The sequence below is a fragment of the Melanerpes formicivorus genome, unplaced genomic scaffold, assembly GCF_026170545.1.
Source record: "Melanerpes formicivorus ecotype bairdi unplaced genomic scaffold, bMelFor1.0.p_v2 SCAF_1, whole genome shotgun sequence".
NCBI lineage: Eukaryota > Metazoa > Chordata > Aves > Piciformes > Picidae > Melanerpes > Melanerpes formicivorus.
This window is the reverse complement of record NW_027142353.1, coordinates 60,469,235-60,496,376: the sequence shown is the minus strand read 5'-3', so window position 1 is coordinate 60,496,376 and position 27,142 is coordinate 60,469,235. Positions and strand designations below refer to the sequence as shown.

General features: G+C 42.0%; 1 protein-coding gene across 3 annotated transcripts in view; it reads right to left on the bottom strand.

Annotated features, from left to right (window-relative positions):
- The window catches only part of PDGFD (platelet derived growth factor D), a 161,823-nt gene that overhangs the window by 38,303 nt on the left and 96,378 nt on the right, over nt 1-27,142 (bottom strand). For 2 of the 3 annotated variants that reach the window (XM_068144979.1, XM_068144995.1), the window contains exons 2-3: nt 25,440-25,644; nt 20,189-20,369 (exon numbers count right to left, since the gene is read on the bottom strand). In XM_068144979.1, the coding sequence (XP_068001080.1) occupies nt 20,189-20,369; nt 25,440-25,644 (386 nt within the window). The remainder of the gene's footprint in view (nt 1-20,188; nt 20,370-25,439; nt 25,645-27,142) is intronic. The other variant, XM_068144989.1, reaches the window with a different exon arrangement.

The following is a 27,142-nucleotide window of genomic DNA, read 5'->3' as shown; positions in this document are numbered from 1 at the left end:
CAGTAGGAACAGGAAGGCATCAGGAAAACACCAGAGATGAGGCTGGAAAGCTCATTAGTTTGAGAAGCATGGAGTCCATGACTCACTTTGCTGTACAACAAATATGTGAAAAGATGTGAGTTCTGAGACCCATCCTGTTCAATATCTTTATCAATGATCTGGATGAGGGAATTGAGTCCATCATCAGTAAATTTGCAGACGACACCAAGCTGGGAACAGGTGTTAATCTGTTAAAGGGTAGAAGGGCTCTGCAGAGGGACCTTGACAGGCTGGACAGATGGGCAGAGTCCAACATGAGAACATTCAACAAGTCCAAATGCCAGGTGTGCCAGGGGAAGTTTAAGCTTGAGGTGAGGAGAAAGTTCTTCACAGAGAGAGCTGTTAGCCATTGGAATGGGCTGCCCAGGAGGTAGTAGAGTCACCAGCCCTGGGGGTGTTCAAGAGGGGATTGGATGTGGCACTTGGTCCCATGGTCTAGTACCCATGAGGTGTTGGGTGACAGGTTGGACTTGATGATCTTTGAGGTCTTTTCCAACCTTGTTGATTCTATGATTCTATGATTTCAAACAACCCCCAAACTCAGAACACACTGTATAAGAGAAATGGGTGTTAGTTAAGAGGCAAAGAAAAGTCACAGTTCAATTCAACAGAATTCCATTGATTAAATAAAATTTCTTATGTAGCATTTCTGTTCTTAATATAAGAAATAAAGATTGATAAAATACATAAAAGATAACTAAAAGCCTAGTGATGTATACTTTGAAATCTCTTTTTCTATTACCATGCTTTCAATCCACCACATTGCCAGGTTTAATTTTCATACCAGAATGATATTTCTTGCCACATCTCCTAAGGATGCTGAAAGATACCTATTTTGCTACAGCAGGCTACTCATTAGGAAGTCAGAGGATGCATTTTCATTACCTGCAGTACTGATCAAGCCACTGTTCAACTCTGGTGACCAGGCTTTAAAATACAAGATGCTGAATGTGAAAAGCATGCAACAATGATTATTCGTAATGTGAAAATCACACCTTGCAATGAAACACTAAATGGATGCCAATGTCTTTCAAGAAGGTTAGAGGTAACTTAACCTTGTCTCTCCAGATAATAACCTGTAGTTAGCTACACAAGGCCATTATCCATGTCAACAACATATTTTATCTACCAGTGCAAGCATTTAGCAAAATCAAGTGGCTGCAATCTGAAGGTAATAGAGTTCAAGCTGGAAGTATGAGTAAATGCTACCACTGATGGCAACTCCTGCTGTAACCAATAGGAAATGAAAAAATAACAGTAACCATATTTTTCTGTTCTATTTTTTTGGTGCAGTCCCTATAAAGTCAGGCCAGACAGGACACAACTGTTTTAAACTGAGTAACAAAAGGTAAGACAGCCACCAATGTCTGACCCGAATTAGAATTAGAATTAGAATGAATTAGAATTAGAATTAGAATTAGAATTAGAATTAGAATTAGAATTAGAATTAGAATTAGAATTAGAATTAGAATTAGAATTAGAATTAGAATTAGAATTAACCAGGTTGGAAAAGACCTTTGAGATCATCAAATCCAACCTATCATCCAACACTATCTAATCAACTAAATCATGGCACCAAGCACCCCATCCAGTCTCTTCCTAAACACCTTGAGCGATGCTGACTCCACCATCTCCTTGGGCAGCACATTCAGTCTTTCTATGAAGAACTTCTTCCTAACATCCAGCCTAAACCTCCCCTGGTGCAGCTTGAGACTGTGTCCTCTTGTTCTGTTGGTGGTTTCCTGGGAGAAGAGACCAACCCCCACCTGGCTACAACCTCCCTTCAGGTAGTTGTAGTCTTGCCCTTTAAAGAGAGACATAAATTGAGTTCCTGAGGCACAGTTACCACCACATATCAGTATCTACAACCTTATCAGTTGTGACTAAGTTAAAACTAGTGGAAATGACATATAAAACACTTTTCACTTGTCCTGACACATTTACTAACTATAATTGAGTGGGAAGCACGAGACACTTTGAATTTCAGAAGTGCAAGGCTGCAATAATGATTTAGGTTAACTGATATTTGATACATTTATTTGTGAAAAGTTGAAGTAAAACTGAAGCAGAAAAAGATATTTAATAACAGCTATGTTCGGTCAATACTTCTCTTCATCCTTCACCTAGCTTCAAAATTAGGCATTGCTGGATGCATCTTATGAGTGCTGACATTGACATTTAAATGATCTCTCCAAAAGGTCAGATAATACTTGCTCAAATGAGATGATAGCTATTCCTATGAATAATCAGACGACATCTAAAACTGCACTGCTCATGAGCACCCCATTCAATGCACATACCCACATGAGAGTGCACAAGACTTCACTGTCCTGTTGTGCAAATTGTGCATTCCCTTTAATTTTTCTATTTATCATAGAGGCCTGTCCTTAGATCTCCATGCACAACGAACTTCTTTGCTAATAGTTATACTGGTGCATACTGCAGATAAGTAACTATACACAAAATAGAATAGAACAGAACAGAATAGAATAGAATAGTATCATAGTATCAGTCAGGGTTGGAAGGGACCACAAGGATCATCTAGTTCCAACCCCCCCACCATGGACAGGGACACCCCACACTAGATCAGCCTGGCCAGAGCCTCATCCAGCCTGCTCTTAAACACCTCCAGGGACGGGGCCTCAGCTACCTCCCTGGACAACCCATTCCAGCGCTTCACCACTCTCATGGTGAAGAACTTCCTCCTTGCATCCAGCCTGAATCTCCCCACGTCCAGCTTCATTCCATTCCCCCTAGTCCTATCACTACCTGATATCCTGAGAAGTCCCTCCCTAGCCTCCTTGTAGGCCCCCTTCAGATACTGGAAGGCCACAATTAGGTCATCTCAGAGCCTTCTTGAATTGAATTGAATTGAATTGAATTGAATTGAATTGAATTGAATTGAATTGAATTGAATTGATCAGGTTGGAAAAGATCTTTGAGATCATCGTGTCCAGCCTATCGTCCAACACTATCTAATCAACTAAACCATGGCACCAAGCACCCCATCCAGTCTCTTCCTAAACACCTCCATTGAGAAATCAACTAGCATTCATTTACAAATGCTCTGCAATCCCTCTCTTGCCATTTTCAGCTGAATGACAAATCTTAACTTCTTCAGTTAAAGACTGGGGCACAAATCTTGAAAGGCTCTTCGAGGTTGTCACTTCTAAAACCCACATTCTAGTTGGCTCTTTTCACAGTATCACAGTACTTTAGAGGTTGGAAGGGACCTCAAGAGATCATCGAGTCCAACCCAATTCAGGTTAAATTTCTTTTTATTGCACTTATGTAAGTGCCAACTTTGTCATTTATTTCCTCTCCCAAGTTTGCTTCCTGCAGTACATCTGAAAAGATGTTATATCTCCCCTCAGCATCCGTTTTATTACACTAAGCAAGCCAAGTTGTCTTGGCCCTCATTAAGACATGTCCTCTTTTACCCAGCTGTCCTGTAGCTGTTCCCTGAACACAGTCCAAGAAAGATGTGGTTGCTCTGTACTATGGGGACCAAAACTGTACAAAGTATTCCAGAAAAGATGCAACTACCACTTCTTTGCCTAGTACACCCAGAAACTTTCTTCTCACCTCTCGCTAATCAGTGAGATGCCATTTAACAGAGAATGTTTTTGTTCTTAATCTCTACCTAAATGACCACTCTGCTTTTTGGGGGGTGTTGCATTTCCCTGCAAATCAGTTCTGCAGCGGTCAGAGTCACCCTGTTCTCCTTTCCAACACTGATCTTTTTCCATTCTTGAGCAATTCCCTTCAGCTCTGTGTGTACTGCAAAAGCCATTAAAATGCTACTCTGACAGGTTGTGTTCTGGTCCCTAAAAACACCTCAAATAGAGCATAAGATTATCCCTTTAGAACTCCCATTAGTGAGCTCTCCCTGGCTGGATGCTCCCTTTTGCATTACAGTTCAGTCTGCCCTTTGACTACATTGTGGCTCTTTTATTAAGTGCCATCTTTTTTCCAACATAAGTGATTGTTTCCTACGTGGCACTGGGTGAGATGCTTCTCTGAAGTCCAATTAGATTTGCTATATAACATTTCCTTCCTCTCCAGATTATCCTCTCCAGTCTGGCATGAGCTCCTTTGATGAAGAGACATAGAGGTTTTTTTTCTAGTTTCCTGTATCTTTAACCACTTTCTCTGCTGACAAGCACCCTGCAAGCTTTCTAGGTCAGACTAATGAGCACGCAGTTGCTCTGGCCACTCTCCTGCCATTGATGCTATAGATTGGCACAGCATTCACTGTTTGCATGTCAGCCCTGGTTCATCTTACAACTATCCAGCCTGGAGTGTTAAGCTAAGACTGTGGCTGCTCCCTGCTTCATTTATATTACTGTTACACAGAAAGGGAGACTTGCTTTCAGCAGTAACTTCTTGTGCATTATGGTCTGTAGTGCCCATTCTCTGGGCACCTCTCTGTGGAGGGTGCTGAAAGCAACTGGGCTTATTATTCACCTTGGCTCAGTGTGTAAGCACACCTGGGTCAAAGAGCCACTTCATTCTGCAGAGCTTGCTGATGCTCCTATGACACCCCATGCTGGTTCTGCCAGGGCAATGGGAAGAGAACATCAAGAGGAATCCTGGTCAGTGTGATGCTGCACATCAAAATGGTATTGAGGAGTTGCCAGGTGGAAAAGAGCTTGGGAGGCGTGATCCCAGGAGCCAAAAACTCACTCTCAGATTGTAGTCCAGTGCCCTTGAGAAGACTTTAGTGAACTTCTGCCATGCTGACTGACAGGTTTTTGGAAGCAGTCTCCCTGGTTATAGCAAATCTGCCCTGAGCAAAACTGAAGAAGCTGGCACTTCACTTGCCCGGCAGTGTCCAGGTGGGCAAAAAAATCTTTCAGAGATAACAGAAGGCAGTGACAGCTGGTTATTGCAGGTCCTCTTCCTTGGTGTGACTCATACCAAATGGGAATGTACTGAGGGGCTCTAGTAGTAGGGGTATAAGGAAAAATATTAATGAAGAAAATCTCCTAGGAGCCAGCTATTAATTTTCTGTCTCCTCTCCATTTGATACTCTACCTATTTTTTATAGATTCAAGCACGCTCTATAATGAGTCAAAAATAATCATTAACAAATGCAGTCTAATTTCATGTAATATTCCAAGTTTTCTGCTGACTAGAAGGCTCTGCTAAGCGCTCTGACATGCATGCTCACATTTTCAGATGTGATTTGAGAGAAACATGGGAGGAATAATAATAATAATGAAAAAAAAACAACTTTAATGGAGCTAAGCAAATTTAATTCCAAAGCTGAGGACACAATGTGAAAAAGGAAGCAGTAAGGGACATTAGCTGTCCTAGCAGCAATCCCAGTCTATTGATTTTTGTGAAGGATCCATTTGTTTTTGAGCTCCCTCCCAGAGGATGTCGTTTAATTCTGCAGTAAGCATGCAGCAGGAGCCTGTGTTACGTTTCACAGCTAATGCAAAGGAAAACAATTTGTTCACCCTCCTGCTTTGACTGGAAGGCATTGCTTTTTCCAGGACAACAAATAGGACTGCTATACAAACTTTCTAAGATGATAACAATAATCATAAAAGTAGCAGTAATACATAATCACTGAAGAATACAAGAACCATTTTCTCTTAGCTTTCCCAGGGTTTTTGATGTGATCAAAAGCAGCTGAGGTATTGCAAACAGCCCCAGATGCTGTTTGCTAGTGATTTCTATTAACTGAAGTTTCATCAAACAGCTAGAATAAGGAAAAGAAAACTGTTCAGGCTGGAATTCCAGCCCCAAGCCCTATTTACAAAAGATGTCACTGTTGTTCAAGCCAAATAAAAATACCTTAGGAACAGTCATGCTTGTCATTTCTCTTATGCGTTATTCTTACAAATATCATAGAATCAATAAGGTTGGAAAAGACCTCAAAAATCATCAAGTCCAACCTGTCACCCAAGGTGTTCAAAAGGGGACTGGACGTGGCACTTGGTGCCATGGTTTAGCAGTCATGAGGTCTTGGGTGACAGGTTGGACTTGGAAGATTTTTGAGGTCTTTTCCAACCTTATTGATTCTATGATTCTATGATTCAATGTGTGTGTGTGTGTGTGAATATGTATATGCAAGGGAAAACCAGAAACACTCAGTGACTTATCTGTCACCTGTGTTATTATCAAGACATGTATGCACTTTATCAAGTGCTCAGAGCCAAACAGAAGGTTGTAAATTTAACAAAGATGTATGGACAGAAAATACAAATCAGATTTATCCAGTGTCATGACTGCCTTTGAGGATGTGGTATATAGCGTGAAGGTCATTGATGCGAGAAGCAATGTGCTGAGCAAAGAACAGTGCCAGCCTGCAAGCACACCAGCTTCTTCAGCATGGAGAAAGGACCTTTTCTGATGACCTCTGCCTGGAACTGCAGAGTCAGAATAAGACTAAAAATATTCAAAGGAAGTGTAGAGATCCCAAAAGCTCCAGCAATGATGTAGCCCAAGGAGGAGGAGGGGAGGACAAGAATAACTGCCAGCCTTCCCCCACCCACTAAATCAGTTGCAAGTGCTTTGACATGGTCTGAAACAAATTTTTGCTGTTTCACCTTCCTCTTCAGAATTTGGGAATGCTGTTCTCCATTTTGTAATCATACAATTGCTTAAACTAGAGAGGAAATGAGGTAAGTTTGGCAGGCAGAGAAAAAGCAAGTATTCAAATGAAAGAGTGTAGCAGACAACCACCTTTGATCATCAGTCTTGGTTTGGTCATGTAGCCTACCCTGCTGGCACAGTGGACCTGACTGCAAGCAGGAACAACACAGCATGCCTCACAGCCTCTTTTAGATATTAATCATGTGCCATTTTACAAAGGCTTATTGTGGCGGTCCTTGAGGTGGCAAGGCTTGAGACTGTGAGAAGGTGTCAGGGCAAGCAGTGATGGAACTTAGCTCCACCCTCCCCAAGGTCATGATGCTGCGTCCATACCTGCAGGCAGGGAACCAGCAGGCATAGCCATCTTCATTTAGGACATGGAAACCCCACAAATATTAATCTGGCCCAGCAAGGAGAAGATTACCCTGAAAAAAATGCAACCTAATGTGACTCCAAATTACATGCTAAGCAGGAGGAGAAATGTAGGAAACTTAGGGGCTCAGAGATGGACAGAGCTGACAGAGGAAAACACATAAAATGTCACATTGCTAGTGTTAGGGTAGTGAAGCTGGCCACTGCCATCTAGATCTACCTAAAGGGAGTGTCATGGCAGGTTTCACTCAACCCACTACACAGCTGGGATGGTGCTTGAACCAAACCTTCACTACCACAGAGACATTGTAAAAAGCTGGGGAAAGCTGGGGGAGTTTTGAAAAGAACATCAAAAGCTCTGAGGGGACTGGCTAGCCTGAAATTTTGGGAAAGATTAAAAGCTAAACACAGACATCACTGCTTGACTAAGCAATAAGCAAAGAGTGAGAGCACTCTGTAAATATCTAAAGGAGATCAACACCCATGACAAATAGAACAGAATCCTTTATCATAAATCTGGAATGGATATAATTTCAGGCAACAGTATGGCATTAAAAGAGGGAAAATTAAAACTGTCTTTCCAGCTGTGATTTATTAGGCTGTGCTTTAATCTCCTGTGAGGTATGCTCCTATGCTTGTTATACTTAAAAATTACACCAGATGAAGAAACAATGAATTTACAGCACAGAAAGCTCTGGTTCTTAAGGAAAAAATGATCTGAATGACCTCACATCTTTAAATTATCAGATCCTGTTGAACTGTATTACACAATATTGAATTAAAAAAGCAAAAACAAACCACAAAACAAAACACTAAAAAACCCAGACTTACAACCCTCCCCCCCCAGCAAATTTAGACATAGAAATCCTAAAACAATCAGCATCACTTGAGCCAGTAGTACTCTCCAGATGCTGCACTAAACAAGGTAAACACAGATTATGAACAGTGCATTGTTTTCCCTGGCTTGCCAAGAATGACAAAAACACATTGAACAGTGGTAAGGTTGAAAATGACCCTGGTCTAGAACAGCACGAGAGCAGGATTGTGCTGCAAGGCTTTGTAAGATAACATTGACACATAGTGGAATAAATAGTACTGGTGTAATACAAAACTTGAAGCCGAGCCCAGGACCTCACCTTTCTACAAAAGTATGAAGACATCCAATTCTTGTTTTGATTTAAAAGGCAATTTGCAACCTACACATGCTGTGATGGGCTTGCAAAACTTGCTCAGTGCAAGTTTGGAGGCCTAGCATGTTCCAATTTACAGTCACTTCTGGAAGTCTTTCAGAAGGAGATGCTGAAAGGACACTTCCTATTCTTCTCCAACACATCTGGCACACATTAAAGTTAAGATTAAGATTAAAGTTAAGATCTTCAGCCTTTGTGGAAAATACAATAGAATGGAATAGAATAGAATGGAATGGAATGGAATGGAATGGAATGGAATGGAATAGAATAGAATAGAATAGAATAGAATAGAATAGAATAGAATAGAATAGAATAGAATAGAATAGAACAGAACCGAACCAGGTTGGAAGAGACTTTCCAGATAATTGCGTCCAACCCATCAACCAATCCAACCCACCTAAACAACTAAACCATAGCACCAAGCACCCCACCAAGCACCCCATCAAGTCTCCTCCTGAAGACCTCCAATGATGGTGACTCCTCCACCTCCCCATGCAGCCCATTCTAAATATAGAGCAGAACTGCTCAACAGGAACAAGGCCTGGGAAGAACAGGCTATCTCCTCTTCCTTTGTGGCCACAGTGGTAGAAGAGAACAGCCGTGCCACCCTGAAGCACCAGGAGTTAATCAATACCTCCTTGCAGTGCTGTAACACCACTTAAGGACCTAATTAACCTTTTTATAGAATCAAATGTGGTATCTCTGTTCTCCCTACAAATCTGTCATCTATAAATAAATTTCTATGCAACAAACCTCCCAAGTTACAAAATCAAAATAAGAAGTACGTTCAGCATTTCACGTGCTAACATCTTCAGCCATTGCCAAGGTGGAATTAAAGGAGAGAATATGTATTTACAGAGGCAGCATTATGTCCTTAAGTCAACAATCTAAAATAGTCCCACTTTTCAACCAAACAACTCATGCAATGCACAGGTTAATGGCTGTTGTTAAGAAAGCCTGACAGTGTAAACTCACCTGATGTTCTTACACACTGACATGTGGTTTAGGGTAAACTTAGGTGAAAATTGTTGGATTTAACCTTCCTAGCTTAGAGACAGAGAGGTCTGCACATCTATCGGTGGTATTGATGTGATGTTTGTTGGTATGTCCAGTTTGCTACTGTATTTCCCGTGTCCCCTGGTGCTCTCCTAATGGTCAGCTCTAAACAAACAAATTAGGAATAAGGTCTTTCCACATTTTCTAACAGGAGCTGTATTGAGACTGCTACTTGCCTGACCCTACTGCAGTGCTGAAATATCGGTGTTTTCTGTTTGGTTACACAAACATTGGAAGCAAAGTCAGAGAACAGGATGGCCTTTGCCCTCTTCCTACTACGGCACAGATAATGTGCCTTTTCATTCAATGCATTACAATTTTCAGTGCTGGATCCAAAGTAACTTTCTATTACCTACATACATTTAAAGTTAATTAAGACTACCTCTTTATGGATACTCTGAAAAAACATTCCAACACATGTGGCAAGTAGTATTACTAATTTTAAGACTGGCAAGCTCTAAAAACAATCCTGAAACAATACATTCTTTTGTAAACTAATTGATTTGCCCACTGCAGTTTTGACACAAAAATATCTTGACTATCCTGCGTCCTTTTATTTAACCACCACTCATTCATGGTATTTCCAGATGGTTAAATGTTTCTTCAAGAAATTAGAATAGAATAGAATAGAATAGAATAGAATAGAATAGAATAGAATAGAATAGGACTTGGATTGGATTGAATCAACTAGAATTGAATTGAATTGAATTGAATTGAATTGAATTGAATTGAATTGAATTGAATTGAATTGAATTGAATTGAATTGACCAGGTTGGAAAAGACCTTCAAGATCATCGAGTCCAATCTATCATCCAACACCATCTAATCAACTAAACCATGGCACCAAACACCTCAACCAATCTCTTCTTAAACACCTCCAGTGATGGTGAATCCACCATCTCTCTAGGCAGTCCATTCCAATGGCAAATCAATCCTTCAGTGAAGAATTTCTTCCTGACATCCAGCCTAAACCTCTCCTGGTGCAGCTTGAGACTGTTAGGTGTCATTGATTTATTTCTCTAATTATCAATAGTTGCTTAAGAGTTTTCCAAAATGCTTGGTGATGGCTTTAATTTCCCACACGTGTCCAATGGCACAACTTTGCCACTGACCACTAATGAACTTTGGCTCACTGTTAGTCTGCTTGCAGAGTATGCTGTATTTTTATTTTAAAGAGACTATTTGGCCCTAACTGGTATTTGAAGAACATAGAAAAGATTAGCTCTTGCACACGCATTTTTTTTTTTTCTCAATATATATCCACCTCTGTTAGGACCAGAAACTGATTATCAACCTGGAAGCAACATGGCAAGCGACCTGAAGGGACAGTGCCGGGTGATGCACTTTGGTCACTGTGGCCAGCAGGAGCAGGGAAGTCATTGTGCCCCTGGACTCAGCACTGGTTAGGCCGCACCTTGAGTCCTGTGTCCAGCTCTGGGTACCTCAATTTAAGAAGGACATTGGCACTCTTGAACTTGTCCAGAGAAAGGCAGCAAGGCTGGGAAGAGGCCTGGAGCATAAGCCCTATGAGGAGAGGCTGAGGGAGCTGGGGTTGTTTAGCCTGGAGAAGAGGAGGCTCAGGGGTGACCTCATTGCTATCTACAACTACCAGAAGGGATGTTGTAGCCAGGTGGGGGTTGGTCTCTTCACCCAGGCAACCTGTGACAGAACAAGAGGACACAGTCTCAAGCTGTACCAAGGGTGGTTTAGGCTGGATGTTAGGAAGTTCTTCACAGAAAGAGTTATTGGCCATTGGAATGTGCTGCCCAGGGAGGTGGTGGAGTCACTGTCCCTCGAGGTGTTCAAGAGGGGATTGAACATGGCACTTGAAGCCATGGTTTCATTAATCATGAGGTGTTGGATGATAGGTTGGACTTGATGATCTCTGAGGTCTTTTCCAACCTTATTGATTCTATGCTTCTATGAATCACACATCCCCTCACTTAGCCAAGAACAGTGGCAAGATCACGGCCAATTGTAATAAGACTGGTGTTCCCCTCTTTCATTTAATTTAAGAACCAAAGTCATTATTCTGCCAGCAGTCCACACTTTCCAACAACTGCAACATTTCTGTGGCCCTTATCCATTACTCTGACATGCTACATAGTTGTTTGATTGCATTACGAATATGACTGCATGCTCCCTAGAATTTGCATCTTCCAGTTTGCTTCTGTTGTGGTTTGCAAGAAATCATGTTGATGTTGACTAAGGCTTTTGAGCTTCTACAAAGAATAAACTATGATTTTTTTTTTTCTTTTAATGGCTTGTTTTAACATGGATAAACCTCTTGTATTGCACATGAAGGTCTTTATTTTTGTCTCTGCATCTCTACTTTACCTTGGAAAAGTAGGAATTTCCTCTGGGCACTGAACCCTTAAAACAGGTAAGTACTGTCAGCAGGAAATGCAGTCCTTCAACATCAAAACCTGTTCTATATGAACGATGACTCTAAGTCTTGTTAGAGTCAATTGTTTGGGACAGGGTACTGGATTTGAAAGTCACATGCTTGTTTGATAATCCTTTGAAGATGCAGAGTGACACATATTCCTGTCCTTGGCCATCACCACAACTTTTGTGAGTTCTCAAACAGTGCACAAGACACCACTGGATGTGGCATTTTCAACAGGAATTGGACAGGAACAGGACTGCAGATCAATGACAATGTTCTGCAAAGAAGCCACACTTTAACTGAGCTGCTGACAAATCAGAGGTGGAGGAGAGCAGTTCTCCGCCATAATGTTCAAACAGCAATACTGCCATGCACACATGCTTGCATCTGGGAAAACACAGACACTAAGGTCTATTTTTCTTCCAGATTAAAACACTTGTTTTATCAGTTGAAGTCTTCCAGGAGCTTTTGTGTGCTTACTGGGACACGCTGCTTCTGGTTTTGGTATCTTCCTTGCCAGAAGGTCTGTGTTTCCCTGGCCATAACTCAGTTCTTCATTCAGGTACCTGCTGACACTTTTCACTTTTGAAACATTCCCAAACCCAGCCCTATTACTTCTCAATTCAGTGTCAGAAGTTTTGCCAGAAGATGCTAATGTAGTCAAGTGGCCCTACTTTTGCCCTGTTTTCTACCTGATACACACATGCTCTCCTACTAGACTTTCCAGTTGCAGGCCAACTGCCTATTTTAAAGCTCCAATTAGTTTGACTCCTTTCTTCCCTAACCATGCCACCACAACTCCTCTGGTTCATACAACTACCTCCTTCCCCTCATTACCTTGTACAAAGGTTTCCTTAATTGCCGTTGACCTTTCTTCAGTTCAACAAAAATGCTTTCATGTTACTGAAATAAATGACATGTGGACATCTTTCCTGGTAAAGAAAGCAAGCTTCCTCTTTCCCATCTTTCTCCCCTGAGTCTCCTCTTCTCCAGGCTAAGCAACCCCAGCTCCCTCAGCCTCCCCTCATAGGGCTTGTGCTCCAAACCCCTCACCAGCTTTGTTGCCCTTTGCTAGAGACATTCAAGTGTCTCAATGTCCTTCTTAAATTTGAGGGGCCCAGAACTGGGCACAGTAAGGACACAGTAGGAGCTGGGCAGTAAAGGCTCGAAGTTTTGGAAGGTGTGATAGGACTTTAGAGGTAGAAATAGCTCTTGATTAGATGTAAATGTTGAAATGAACCTTTTAATTATGAGTTTTGGCTGCCCCTGGAGCAGCTGCTGCTGCTTGTGAAACTGCTTGTCCAGACATGCCTTCTCAACCCAAGTATGCCATTTTCTTATTGCCAAGCTATTCAACTACCAGTTTCGCTGCTTTTGTATCCTTCATTATGTTTTGTTCTGCTCTGAGTGTTTGGGATAACTGAGCTGCCTACAATGCTGGTCGGCCTGTCTACCACACCACTCTCCTTCCTTCGTCAAACTGTGCTGAAAGGCAGGCTGGGTCCTGTGAGATGAATTACGCAACAGATTGAAGCTTGCCGGATTCTCAGGAACCTTCATTAAATGGAAAGCATTCCTCCTCCCCATATAAAATTCCTTTGAGATGCTTCATGTCTCAAGATGCACTGAGGCACAACCTCTCATTTTAACATGCTGTCATTTTATGTTGCCTTTTAAAACATTAAAACAGCTTCCAAAGTAAAAGAAAAAAAGTTGTGCTTAGACAGTTTCTCAAATTCTCTGCATATGCGAAGTTGGGGAAAGAATGCTAATGATTTTGAGTAAGTTTCACCTAATTAGAAAGGACTTAATTACTTCTCTCCTGAAAGATGAGCCTCTGGCTGATAACTTTATGATGATGGCACGCCTTGAGCAAAACCAAAGAAAGTAGTATTCTGACAGAAAACAGAAGTTCTGTCATATAAATTGTTAGGAGTTTTGCACATGGTTTGTATTTATTAAAATATCTTGCTGTCTAGCATGGAGAGGGAATCAAAACTGAAATCAGAAAAAGAGCAGCAGAACAACTGGTAAAATATTCGCATGTAAGTTCTTGCTTCTTCTTCACTGTGAGATCTATTTCATGTTCAACCAATTCATTAAGGTAGACATTCTCCCCCCACTCTGTTCCTCTCCTTCTGCACCCCCAGCAATTTACTGGGATTCCTTCTGTGGATTATCTAAAAGCAGGGAAGGAATTCATGCACCATTATCATGCCTGTTGTCACATGAGATATATTATACGGGTTTTCAGGCAGAATATTTTGTCTTGGAGACAGAAATGAAATGTCTACTCTGTGAAAGCAGTGACAAGTGAAAACAGAAGCACAGCGGCAAAGACTCATGCAGCTTCCAGGCTGGATTCAGCTCTGTGGTTGGTGATAAAGAACTAATTATCCTTTATGGGCTTTATGAATCTGTATTCACAGGGTGACTGAATCTTTTTGTGATTATGTTAACTCTTACAAGGGAGGTTACTTATTGACTTACTATAAAAAAGAAAACCTAAGCCCCAAACACTCCAGCCTGGTGCTTCATTAATTTTGCAAATATATCTGATAAAATACAAGGTGCTAGTCTCTTGATTCAAAGTGACTGTGTGTGTAAGTACCAGAATTGGCTGCTTTCCCTGCACATCTGCATTCTCTGATTGTGCTTTGATTTTTTTGTGTTTTCTTGTGAGCTTAACAGGAAGTATCAAAGAATTTAGGTTTAGTATTGGAACTGATTTTGCTCCAAATTTCTTGCATGAGACAGTAACTAACTTTTAGTAGATCATGGTTTCTCACCCCATTTTGTGACCAGTGCCCTTTTTTTGATCATGTGAGTAGTGATCTGTAAATCCAGTGTTTGGCAGAAAACTACATCTCTGTAAAATTCCACATGTGATGAATCCAACCCCAAAGTTACCCCCACTCTTTTCCACTAATTTCTTTACACCTTCTTCTTTAAAAAAAAAAATAAATAATCAATTTCAAATAAGCAAAAATGGCTCATGATCTAACACATTAATACACATTTTGACAGGGAAGTTTCCTCTGGGATAAATGCACTTATTTTCTCCTGTTCAGCACCACATGCCCACCACTGGTGGTTTACAATTCCCAAATAAGGAAAGATTGCTTTTAATTCCATGTGGTGTTTTCCAGTCACTGGTTAGGCCACACCCTGAATCCTGTGTCCAGTTCTGAGTCCCTCAGTTTAGGAAAGATGTTGAGTTGGTGGAAGGTGTCCAGAGAAGGGCAACAAAGCTGGGGAGGGGTTTGGAGCACAAGCTCTACGAGGAGAGGCTGAGGGAGCTGGGGTTGCTTAGCCTGGTGAAGAGGAGGCTCAGGGGAGATCTTATTGCTGTCTACAACTACCCTGAAGGGAGGTTGTAGCCAGGCGGATGTTGGTCTCTTCTTCCAGGCAACCAGCACCAGAACAAGAGGACACAGTCTCAAGCTGCACCAGGGGAGGTTTAGGCTGGATGTTAGGAAGAAATTCTTCACAGAAAGAGTGACTGGCCATTGGAATGGGCTTCCCAGGGAGGTGGTGAAGTCACCATCACTGGAGGTGTTTAAGAAGAGACTGGATGGGGTGCTTGGTGCCATGGTTTAGTTGATTAGATGGTGTTGGATGATAGGTTGGACTTGATGATCTTTGAGGTCTTTTCCAACCTTATTAATTCTATGATTCTAAGAGTCTAGGAATTAATAAGAAAAGAAAGCCAAAACCATATAGATATATATACACACACATATATATTTATATGTTTGTGTGTGTGTGTAAAAAGTTGTATGTGTAAGTACATGGGGGTTTAACCTTACATCATTGTACATATTTATACCTGCATGTATATGAATGTTCCTAGCTTTTTTGCAGCCCTTGTTTCCAATACTGATATTAGTAAAAGTTCCACAATATGGATTTAATTTAGGATTAATGAAACAATTAGGAAGGCAATAACAATTTACTGTTAGGAAGGTATAACAAATATGTTCCTTTTACAATAAACTTCAAACAATGCTTTTAATTAGCAAATGGAATCTGACATTTTCTAGTTGTCTCATCAGAATTAAATTAAATGCAGAGTTGTAATTTTAATTCAAAACATTCACCTTTATTTTTGGAACACATCCCTGAACAAGGTCCTAGATTATTTTAGTAAATGTCCATGCTAATGTTCTTGTAAAACATAAGGTTCAATCTTGTTAACATTCCCTTCCAGAATTAGGACACTGGAAGAATTTCACTTCAGAAAGAAAAAGAATATTGTATAAAATGTCTTCAATCAAGCAAAGATTATTTCCACATGTAACAATTTACATGCCTACATCTCACAATAGCTAATGCGGTATTTTCAGTAATTATTGAATACTTACTTGCTACATGCAAGACTCCTCAGTTGAGGTAGGGTAGAATAGAATGGAATGGAATGGAATGGAATGGAATGGAATGGAATGGAATGGAATGGAATAGAATAGAATAGAATAGAATAGGTTGGAAAAGACCTTCGAGATCATCGAGTTCAACCTATCACCCAACACCATCTAATCAACTAAACCATGCAACCAAGCACCCCATCCAGTCTCTTCCTAAACACCTCCAGTGATGATGACTCCACCACCTCCCTGGGCAGCCCATTACAATGGCCAGTCACTTTTTCTGTGAAGAACTTCTTCCTAACATCCAGCCTAAACCTCCCCTGACACTGAGACTGTATCCTCTTTTTCTGGTGCTGGTTGCCTGGGAAAAGAGACTGAACCCCACCTGGCTACAACCTCCCTTCAGGGAGTTGTAGACAGCAATAAGGTCACCCTGAGCCTCCTCTTCTCCCAGCTAAGCAACCCCAGCCCCGTCAGCCTCCCCTCATAGGGCTTGTGCTCCAAACCCCTCCCCAGCTTTGTTGCCCTTCTCTGGACACGTTCCAGCAAGTCAACATCTTTCCTGAAGTGAAGGACCCAGAACTGGACACAGGACTCAAGGTGTGGCCTAATCAGTGCTGAGGACAGGGGCAGCATGACCTCCTTGCTCCTGCTGGCCACACTGTTCCTGATACAGGCCAGGATGCCTGCAAATGTACTGCAAGCAGCAGTAGAATGAAATTTAACATTTGTGGCAACATCACCCATTTCAAGGTGAGCAACCCAGGGACCTTTCTCATGACAGTGCCTACCTTCTCATTAGCAACTCTGTGAGTAATCTGAGACCTTCTTTTGTATCACATATTTCCACTGAAATGCTGAAACACTATGTCCTTAGGGGAAGGAATTATATAAAGTGTGAGAATAAAAGGCTGGAATAAATCAGTGCCTTCTATACTGCAAACTAAGGTTTCTAAGGCAACTCAATCAAGAAAAGCGAAAAATAAACGTTTGAGAAGTAAGCACTTCAAGTGATCATGGCAGGAAGGAATTTCAAACAAATTTGCAGCTAAGTGAGGCTCATGCCTAATAGCTGTCCAGGGCTTGCTCCAGAACATTTTTGCTCTGGGTCTGTGAAGCTTGAAGAAAAAGATGATTTTTAAAGAGGTTCAAGGGAGACATTCCTCTGTGTGGGTACCCAGGCTATGCCAACAAACTGCACTGCAGCATCTGGGGGGTTTGAATGTGAAGTGTTCACAGAGACCAGACATCAGCTGAGCATACTTACCTACTTCTGCACCATCAGAGACAGTACAGTGTAGGAGTGATTTTTCCAGCCATATCAGGACACTATTAACACTTATTCAATTTGGGATTAGCAGTGAAGCACACTCAATTCACCAATAAGTTCCTGGAGTCAGGTCTATCCTGAAGCTCATACCCCAGGGAGTTCTATGGCTTCATGGGGAAAGATTGGATCACAGACAGGAAACAACATGTTGGATCTGCCCCTTCCACCCAAAATCACTCTCACTTCTTCCTCTTGAGCCTTTCTACTCCCTCAGACTCACAGAGAGGGCAAAGGCAGAGGTGCCAAGAGGCAGAGGATGCAGGGAGAGGAGGAGGAAGGTGAAGGAATCCACTTCAGCAAGCAAAAGCTGCTAAATGCTGTGTTCAGATGGTCAGACTTTATTTCACAGATCGGCTCCCATTGTCCATTATCTTCTATTGGGACAGCTAATTACTCCCAGGCATCTGTCCAGCTTTCAACCTTGTCCTTTTAAGGGTCATCCTTGTGGTTTTTTCAGCCCAATTTTCCAGAGTCACTTTGAATTCTAATCCCACTGTCCTGCATGATTGAGTCCTGGTTGCTTACTCTGCATGGGTTGTTTACTCTGCATGCCGTGTTTACAAGGGCAAATGTGATTTCCATTGATACAAGTCTAATTTATGTCTTCTTTATAAAAAAAAAACATCCCTTTTTGTCTCCCTAAATGACACTGAAATGTGAAGTTAACACAAAACCACAAGTACACAAAGATAATGAAGTATGCTTCTGCTAAGCTCTGCGGTGCTTCATTTGTGCCTCATGCAGAGTGCTGAACTAAGTAAAAACTTGATCTGCATCAAATGAAGTGAACTTAACTGACTTCCTTGAAGATTCATAAATGAGGGGGGCAGAGAGCAAGGCTGCAAGGCTGTTTGGCTGCATGTGCAACAGTGAGAAATTCACCCAGCCATTCTGGCACCACGCTCAGGAGATGCAGCTGATCAATAAACTCAAGCGAACTCTCCAAATCATTTGCTTCAATTTTCTCGGGAAAATTATCAGTCAGAATCTGGTAGACAAACAAATAACTGCCCTGCAGATCCAAATACCAAACATAACAGCATTTTCCAAGATAGCTCCAGAATTAGCCTTGTCTTGGAGAAGGTTACAAAAGTAAAGACAAAAAAAAGGGCAATGTAAAGGTCTTTCATTTAATCCAATACGAAATACCATATGTTTTTGCATGCTTCATTAATGGTCCCTGGTTTGCTGCCTAGAAACTCACAATGAATTCCACCTTCAGAGGTCAGCAGTGCTCAGCATATCTATGAGCTGAGTTCTGAGTGACTGTGGGGACTGTTGAAAAAGGGCTGACGCTGCTGAATATTAATCCTGCAGTTTTAGGTTGGATAGCTCTGAATCTGAAGATCAGTTAAGTGCTTATCATCTTCCATCTCACAGATGCCACTCATCACCTGTAGGCTTCTCTTCTCAGAAACAAAATAGTATTTCATTCAGAGAGCGTTCTTCTGAATGGATTTGCAAGCCTGTAAAATTCTCTGTTTACTCATAGTTTTGAAATGACATAAACCCAGAAATGACATAAACCCAGCAATTACATAAACCCAGCCTTTTTTGAGTTTTCTAGGACAGAGAGTCCTGTCCCTTTATGACTGATAATGTTGATTTTTGGAAAGCCCAATACTATCAGACTAGCTGTACGTGGTCTGTAATAAAGCTTGCTGAATGCAGCAGAGGTTTTTGTGGCTACACTGAAATATGAGCAGGGTAAAGGGAGGCTGCTTCACTCTCTCATTTTTATGCCCAGTGGCCTTTCACAGGCTGTTCTGCCTAAATTTTAGTTTTAGTAGGCTACCTTCAAATTAGAGTAAATTAGAGCTCAGGATTTACTCACAGTGAAATGCTTACTCCACTAGAAGCCTAACAATTGAAATGCAAGGGAGCACAATCTTTATAGCTTCAGAGTTTTCCTGTCAATGTGCTGTTTATGGACTCTTTTTAGCACACACAGGCATACATGCATGCAAATCCAAGCGGCTGAAATGAGATTTCTTCTCTTACAGCATTAACATTATTGCTATTCTAGGCGTTCTTCTCCTTGTTAAATAACAGTGGATTGAATAAAAAAGGGAATAAGCAGTGTGATGGATATGAAAATGTAATGATGACAGTATAATAAATTAATGCTTACCCCATTTCCTGAGTGTTTGCAAAATCTACCTCTTTCAGGCTACGCTGCACCAAAAGCATTATAATATTAATCAGGACAATACAAAGGAATAAATTTTGTATCCAAATCTGCTTAGACCAGTGAGCATTCCTGCTCCCTAAATGCAAAACCGAAGTCAAAAACAGAGAGGAAGTTTTCATCTCATGGAAACAGTACGTGACACAAGGCCGGTGCCACTGCATATACAAAGAGGCATGTTTACACATGGTTAAAAATACAGCCTGAGCCTTAGTACTTTGTGTAGTATGTAGAATTCTATTGCTTGTAGAGTAAAGTACTCTGCATCTAACTCAGAATCTAGGCCATAACCCCTCGAGGTATTTTTATTTGACCTCAAATGAACAAAGGAGTTCCTAGAACAGCCATTTCTTTGCTGTTTCTGCAGCATCTGTCAAAGCACTGGGAGTGCAATCTAAGTGTAGAATGTGTTGGTGTTTCTGAAACGTGGTATTAGTGTAAATCCTGGCCTGGCCTTGACTTTATTTTATATTTAATGACAGAATGCAATAAATACTTTGATCTGCATTAATGTAGTTGCTGGAATGACAATAGTTTCAGTCAATTAATGTTTTGATCCAGTGCAGTTAGCTGCACCATCTAATCTTCAAGCACTGATGCTCTTTTACACTGCAATCTGTCTGTCATCCATGACACAGATAAGTGACTTACCACAAGGGAGTAACAAATCTTGAATCCAGGTTTAGCCACAAAGTAGTCATCAGATTTGAAGGTTATCTTTATCTGATTTGTTCTTGATGTTATTCTTGGGGGTACCTCCTTGTGTCCACACCACCGTCCTCGTATAACTGTGCTGGTCTCTGATACATCTTCCAGTTCCACAAAGTCATACCTAGGAACCAGTTTGAAAGATTATTTTTTGATAGCTCTGGCTACAGAAGATAGTTCAACTCACACTACATCAGGTTGCTGGCCTTAAAACCCTCCAGGGATGAGGCTTCCACCACCTCCCTGGGCAACCTGTTCCAGTGTCTCACCACCCTCATGGGGAAGAACTTCTTCCTAACATCCAATCTGAATCTACCCATTTCTAGTTTCCTTCCATTCCTCCTAGTCCTATCATTACCTGGCACCCTAAAAAGTCCCTCCCCAGCTTTCTTGTAGGCCCCCTTCAGATACTGGAGGACCACAATAAGGTCTTCTCAGAGCCTTCTCTTCTGCAGACTGAACAGCCCCAACTCCTTCAGTCTGTCCTCATAGGAGAGGTGCTCCAGCCCTCTGATCATCCTTGTGGCCCTTCTCTGGACACGTCCCAGCACATCCAGATCCTTCTTGTAATAGGGACTCCACAATTGGGCTCAGCACTCCAGATGGGAAATAAGAATAGACAGGAATACAGCTGGACACACAAAGACAACTATTTCTAGTTCTCCACTACAAAGCATCTGCCTAAATATTACAAATGGTGGACAGGCTCATGCAGTACAAAACCCACTAAGTTTCAAGCTACTGCTTGAGTGCTCAAGTGACTGAGTTTTAGTCTTCTGGAACATGACAGACAGTATTTTCTACCATGTTAAAATAGCAGTGGGAGGCACGTGCATGTGCTTAGTACACAGCAAACATACACATTGCATTTAATGTGGTGGATAAATTATTTAGAGATCTGATAAAATATTATTTAAGGCAGGCTGCCCAAGTTGAGCAGCTGCAAGCATTTGTTCACTTTGTGGTGGTCTCCCAGCTCCCTGAAGCTGCAGATACTGGCTCCTTCCTGCTGTGCTTATCAGAGGGCTTGAAGCTGGGCTGCCACTGTGCCAGGATCAAAGGGAGATGCTGGAGGGATGCAGGGTAGTGTATGCTGCTGAAAGGTGCTTTTTAGGACCTTCTTTGTAGGTGGAATGGTGCTTCTGCTAGATAGCTTGGAAAGACTCATTTCAAGCTTTCAAGCAGAAAAGGGCAGGCTGGTACTCTACCTGCCAGGGAAGGAACTGCTCTGCTGTTTGTGTGGGTGCTGTCCCCATGGGAAAAGCAACAGCACATCTTGCCCTATGCAAGGTCACACCTTGATCAGGCACCTATGCCACAATCATGGCGCCCTGAGCTCAAATAAGGTGCTGCCAGGAGCAGCAGACACTAAACCCCAGAGATGAGAGGACACAGTGACACTGCTGCAGCCTGTGTGTTCTCTAGCTTGGGTCATTCGTTAATTCATTGAGCTGGAGAACAAGGGAGGCATAGCACAAAGTCCTGATCTCACAATGCCTATGAGAAAGCCAGTCCTCTGATATCCGTGGAGCCAGGCTTAGGCTCCATACATTGTGGCCAGCAAGGGAGAGGTGATGACAGAACTGGCAGGTTGAGTGCAAGCAAAGGTTCCATACATTGTGGCCAGCAAGGGAGAGGCGATGACAGGACTAGCAGGTTGAGTGCAAGCAACAAGATATGGCAAGAGTTGCCCCCCTCACAGTACAGTTTAGCCATAAACCCTTGGAGGTCTTTACCAGGAAAGATTTATATTATCAAAGCATGTGCTTCTTCCAAAGAGGGGTTTAAGGCTGCTCACTGGTTCTTACTAGCAATGTGCTGCTCCCTGGCTCTGGATCTGCGGGCCAAGCACCCACCTCTCTGCTCAGTTGTGGGAGCTGAATAGCTCTGTAAATAACAGATCTGCTTTTCTTTTTCAGTTGAGAGCCCATGTGAAACAGTATAAATACTATGTGGCTTGAGAATGTCAGCACTGCTGCTTTTATATACACCAGCCCTAAATTGCACAGAACAGAAAATCAACAGATTGACCATAACCAAATCACTGAAAGCTGCCCAAAGGTTGGGTTGGTTTGTTTTTTTTGTTTGGTTTTATTGTGGGTTTTTTTGTGTGTGTTTTTTTTTTTTTTCAACATGACAAAGTTTAGTTCCAGTCAGAGGTAAATTTGTTTCATGCTCTCTCAACCATCCTCTGTTCCCACTCCCTCACGGTGAGGGATGTGGTACCTGGGCAGAACTCTGTGCTGCCCATGAAAACATCTACCACTGGTTCTGGATGCATGAGTGCCAGCAAACACTCATTCTGAAATGAGGGGTTGCAGAGTTCTCAGCATAAGATAACCTTGTATGCTGTGGTGGACACTCTCCTGACTGGCCTCCCAAACTTTTAAGGCCAGGAGCCAGACTAACTGCTAGTAAAACCAAGGCAAATGCAGAGGCTTTCAGGGATGATTTCTACTTCCAGAAGCAGAGGCTTTCACAGAAACACACACAGAATCACCAAGGTTGGAAGAGACCTCAAAGATCATCAAGTCCAACCTGTCACCACAGACCCCATGACTAAACCATGGCACCAAGTGCCACATCCAGTCCCCTCTTGAACACCTCCAGGGATGGTGACTCCACCACCTTCCTGGGTAGCCCATTCCAATGGCTAACAACTCTCTCTGTGAAGAACTTTCTTCTCACCTCCAGCCTAAACTTCCCCTGGTGCAGCTTGAGACTGTGTCCTCTTGTTCAGGGTGTTGATTGCCTGGGAGAAGAGACCAATCCCCTCTTGGCTATAACCACCCTTCAGGTGGTTGTAGAGAGCAATAAGGTCTCCCCTGAGCCTCCTCTTCTCCAGGCTAACCAATCCCAGCTCCCTCAGCCTCTCCTCATAGGGCTTGTGCTCAAGGCCTCCCACCAGGCTTGTTGTCCTTCTCTGGACATGTTCAAGTGTCTCAATGTCCTTCTTAAACTGAGGGGCCCAGAACTGGACACAGTAGGTGCTGTCTTGGTTATTTCTGTGCATCCAAGGAGCCTAAGAGGCTGGATAATTTAATTACTTTTCAGAATTGTCTCTTATTATGTGCCTGTGGAAATATTAACAGCACTTCTAGAAACATCTGTAAAACCTTGGATATTTCCCCTCCTTCCAAAACAGCTCTGCACTAGCATACCTTTTCATTCCTCAGCCTGGATGAATTTCAATCAGTTTGGTCTTAATAGTATGCAAATTACAACAATTAGTTTTAATGAAAAATTGAAAGAAAACACCAGGAAGTTTGTGAAAAAATAAAAGTGAATGGTCAGAAGCAAGTACAAAAGGAAGGGAAGGTGCAGAGGTCCTGAAATTACTTGTCCAATATGCACAGTGTTCAAGCACATGCTCAGCTCTCAGCATTCAATTAAAACATTTCTGGCTGTCCCTCTAAAGCAGCACTGCAGGGATTGTCAGGGACTGAAGTTGCAGAAAGGACATACTGAGCATTAGCAAAAAGCCTAACTACGCACACAGTACTTAACAGGCTTAAAGCCATCACGAGCTGTCTGCCTGAGAAATTCCTCACTCTGGAAGCAACGCTACCCAAATAAAGGTCTTCCAGGAGTGCCAGTGAAAGCTTTACTGCAGAAAAGAATGTGATATCTCTCCAGTTTCCATGGACAATATGGATGATGGAAGGTCTCTGCTTCTTTCTGCAGCCTAAATTAGCTGCTCTGGAAGAAGTAGCAGACTGTCTTCCAAGATGGTCCCCAAACCCATAATGCCGGTAACAGCTTGACTTCCCCTCACCCTGCCACCACCTTTCATGGCTCTTGACAGAATTCTTCACCTTTTTATCCACAGTAAATTACCCTCTGTTTCAAAGTTGCGATGCTTTAAGGTCAGCCACAGTTTATTCACTATGTAAATATTAACAGGCTGCTCCTGTATTCATTAGGCTCTCAATCTGGGAAAGCGTTTGCAGTGCTAGGAGGTAACTGCCATTACTGACTCTGCTGCTGATCTTGGACCAAGAGTGCCAGAACAAAGCAGCACCTGCCAAGATCACCCAGGCACAGGGAAGGAGAGCCAGTTTGAGGCTGTTTTTTTTTCATTTTATTACTAAATGGAAAGCAAACCTGCAGAAATGGTTCTCTCCATTGGTACCACTGAAAATTAACAAAGCCAAACAGGGGAAAAAAAATCCACTCCGTAAAACCTTGCAGAGCTGCCAAACCCTATAAATGCAAATTAATTGACAAAGAAGATAAGATAAGCAGAGGCTGGGTGTGCAGCAAGCCTAACAACCCAGTTCTCTGCACAGATAAGGTGAACGTAGCAACATGATCAGGCAAAGAGCTGGAAGCTGAGACTTAAGCGTTTTACGTAAGTAGCATCACAGCAATCTGCCTTTCAGAGCACATGGGAATCCTAAGCCTGTTCTCTCCTGCAGCACAGATAGCTGCATAAAAGAAACATAAACAAAAACCCTGTGGATGTATACTGATTTAGTGAATCTTGGGAAGATTTGCCTCTGTGCTCTGTTAAAGCAAAGCAGTTTATCCACCTGGGTTAATCAGTCAGATCAACTGAGTTTATGGTCACTTCTGTGTGAAAAGGGGAAACCAAAGCAATTGGGACATAGCAGATGTAACTTTATTAGATACATCAATATGCAGAGTATGCTGATGTTTGTGAATTTATATTTAAAGGTTTAAAGAGAAATCATACCAATGAAGAGTAACAATAAAGACAATTTTAATAACAGTTATATTTTTCAATGCATTTTCATCTGTCCCTCAGATAAACACATACTTACTCACTCAAAGCCCCCAGAGCCTTTCATTTACTGAAAAAGATGGGGTTTGCCTAGCTGAGGTGAGAGAGGACAACATCCTATTAAAGTAGTATCTGACTTGCCAGGTAGCTGGATTCATGCATGAAAGTGCCTTATGCTTAAAACACTATAGGACTAAGACCTGCCAAAACTGTTTCAAGTACAGGACAGCTCAGTTTACTTATAAACTCAAAGACCAATTTGGGTTGGAAAGGACCCTTGGAGGTTTGTCCTCAAAGCAGTGCCATCCAGCCAGAGAGGTCTGCCACCAAAACCAGGAGACTGCAAAACCAAACCTCACATTTCAGTTTGTAGTCTCTTGTCAGTGGCCACATCCTCAAGCACAAAAGTTGTATTAAGAAGGCCCTTGCAAACTTCCTCTCACCGCTTACCTGCAGATATCATTTTCAGGTTCCTCCAGTCCAAACTGGTTATCAAAAGCCAACTGGATTCTGGTGCTCTCCGGGGAGTGGAGCCGCCACGTCAACAGGAGGTTCCTAGGGTAACTGCTGGGGAAGCGAGGACTGTGGATGCAGCCGTTCCCTGCCACGCTGATGCTCTCTTCTTTTCGGTACAAGTCTGTGAGGTGATTGCTCTCTGTTAGTAGTCACAACTTGTAGAAATTAGTATGTTGCTCCAGTTACAGGAAGGCAAAAAACACAACAGTTTATAACACAGCAGAAATTGTTTGCAGTTAAATACTATAGCAAGTTGAGCCTAGGAGCAGTTTACTATTAAATATGAAGTACAGTGCATTTTCTCTTCATTTACCCCCCCCTATAAACAACAAGAACCACAGTGCTCAAATACATAGACTCTTTATTTTATGATAAATGCATTCTTTTTACACTGATATTAATTACATATTTCTATTTTGGTTTTAAAACAGAATTTACCTTTTAATGAATGCTACAAGCTTGAGAATAATGCAGTGAGACAGAGGGAAGCAAAAAAGGTAAACAGACCTGCTCCCCAAAATTTGATGCTCTGGGGAGAAATGCCCTTTGAACAAAAACAGCAACAAGAGGCTGGAAGAAAGTAGCTGTGAGTGAGTCTAAGTTTGTTTATTGTGCTTAAGTGTTTCCTCCAGAAGCACGTGTTAGGGCACATTTTGATTTATTTATATGGTGTGAATCATTTGCTGTTAATGGATCATTAACACAAATTGCTGTTCCATGCTTAAAACCGACCCTACTGAAGTCAAAGATTGTCCCAGCAATCATTTTATTAATTCAAGATAATTGGTCAAGTCTTTACTTAATTATAATTTCACAACTTCTGCCTGAGCAAATACTCAGTTGCTCCTGAAGTTTTCTTATACTGAGGTAAAGCCTTAGCTGCTGTAAATCCTTGGCTCCAAGAATAAGAGGAACGGTGGCCAGATCCAGTTCCCTAGAAGTTAAAATGACTTCTCAGTTTCACCATGAACTTGCATTGTCCAGATGTTACTGATACTGAAATTTGGCTTCCAGTACCACAGAACTGAAAAGAGCTATTCTTTCATGCACTGACAGCTTTAGCATGATGGAATTTTGAGGATTAGAATTAACCAGCAGATCATGTCAGGGTTCAACTTCCAGTTAAGATGCTCAGATCTGAGCCTTCACCTGTGACACATCTCTCCGTGTCTCCCACGTTGTGTGTTGTGATATTGGACTCAATTCAGTTAATTACAGAGAGATACTTAATGACATTGAAGACACAGCACGATTTTCTTCCTGGCCTCCACAAAGACAGGGAGGTCGAGCAGCACATCCAGCAGCCCCCAGCAAAAGTCCCTTAGAAGTTGTATTGTGCCACACAGCCAGCTGCACATGGGTAAGATGAACCTCTTCTCTACATAGCTGGTGGAACCTACACCAGGACAGGTCCTGAGTCAGTCACTCAACTGCACAGATCATATTTGACAACTGACTGGGAACATGGTTTCATGTAAACACCTAAACTCCAGTGTCCTACTCTTAAAAGGAACATCTCCCCCAATACTCTGCTGAATAGAATAGAATAGAATAGAATAGAATAGAATAGAATAGAATAGAATAGAATAGACCAGACCAGGTCGGAAGAGACCTTCAAGATCATCACGTCCAACCCA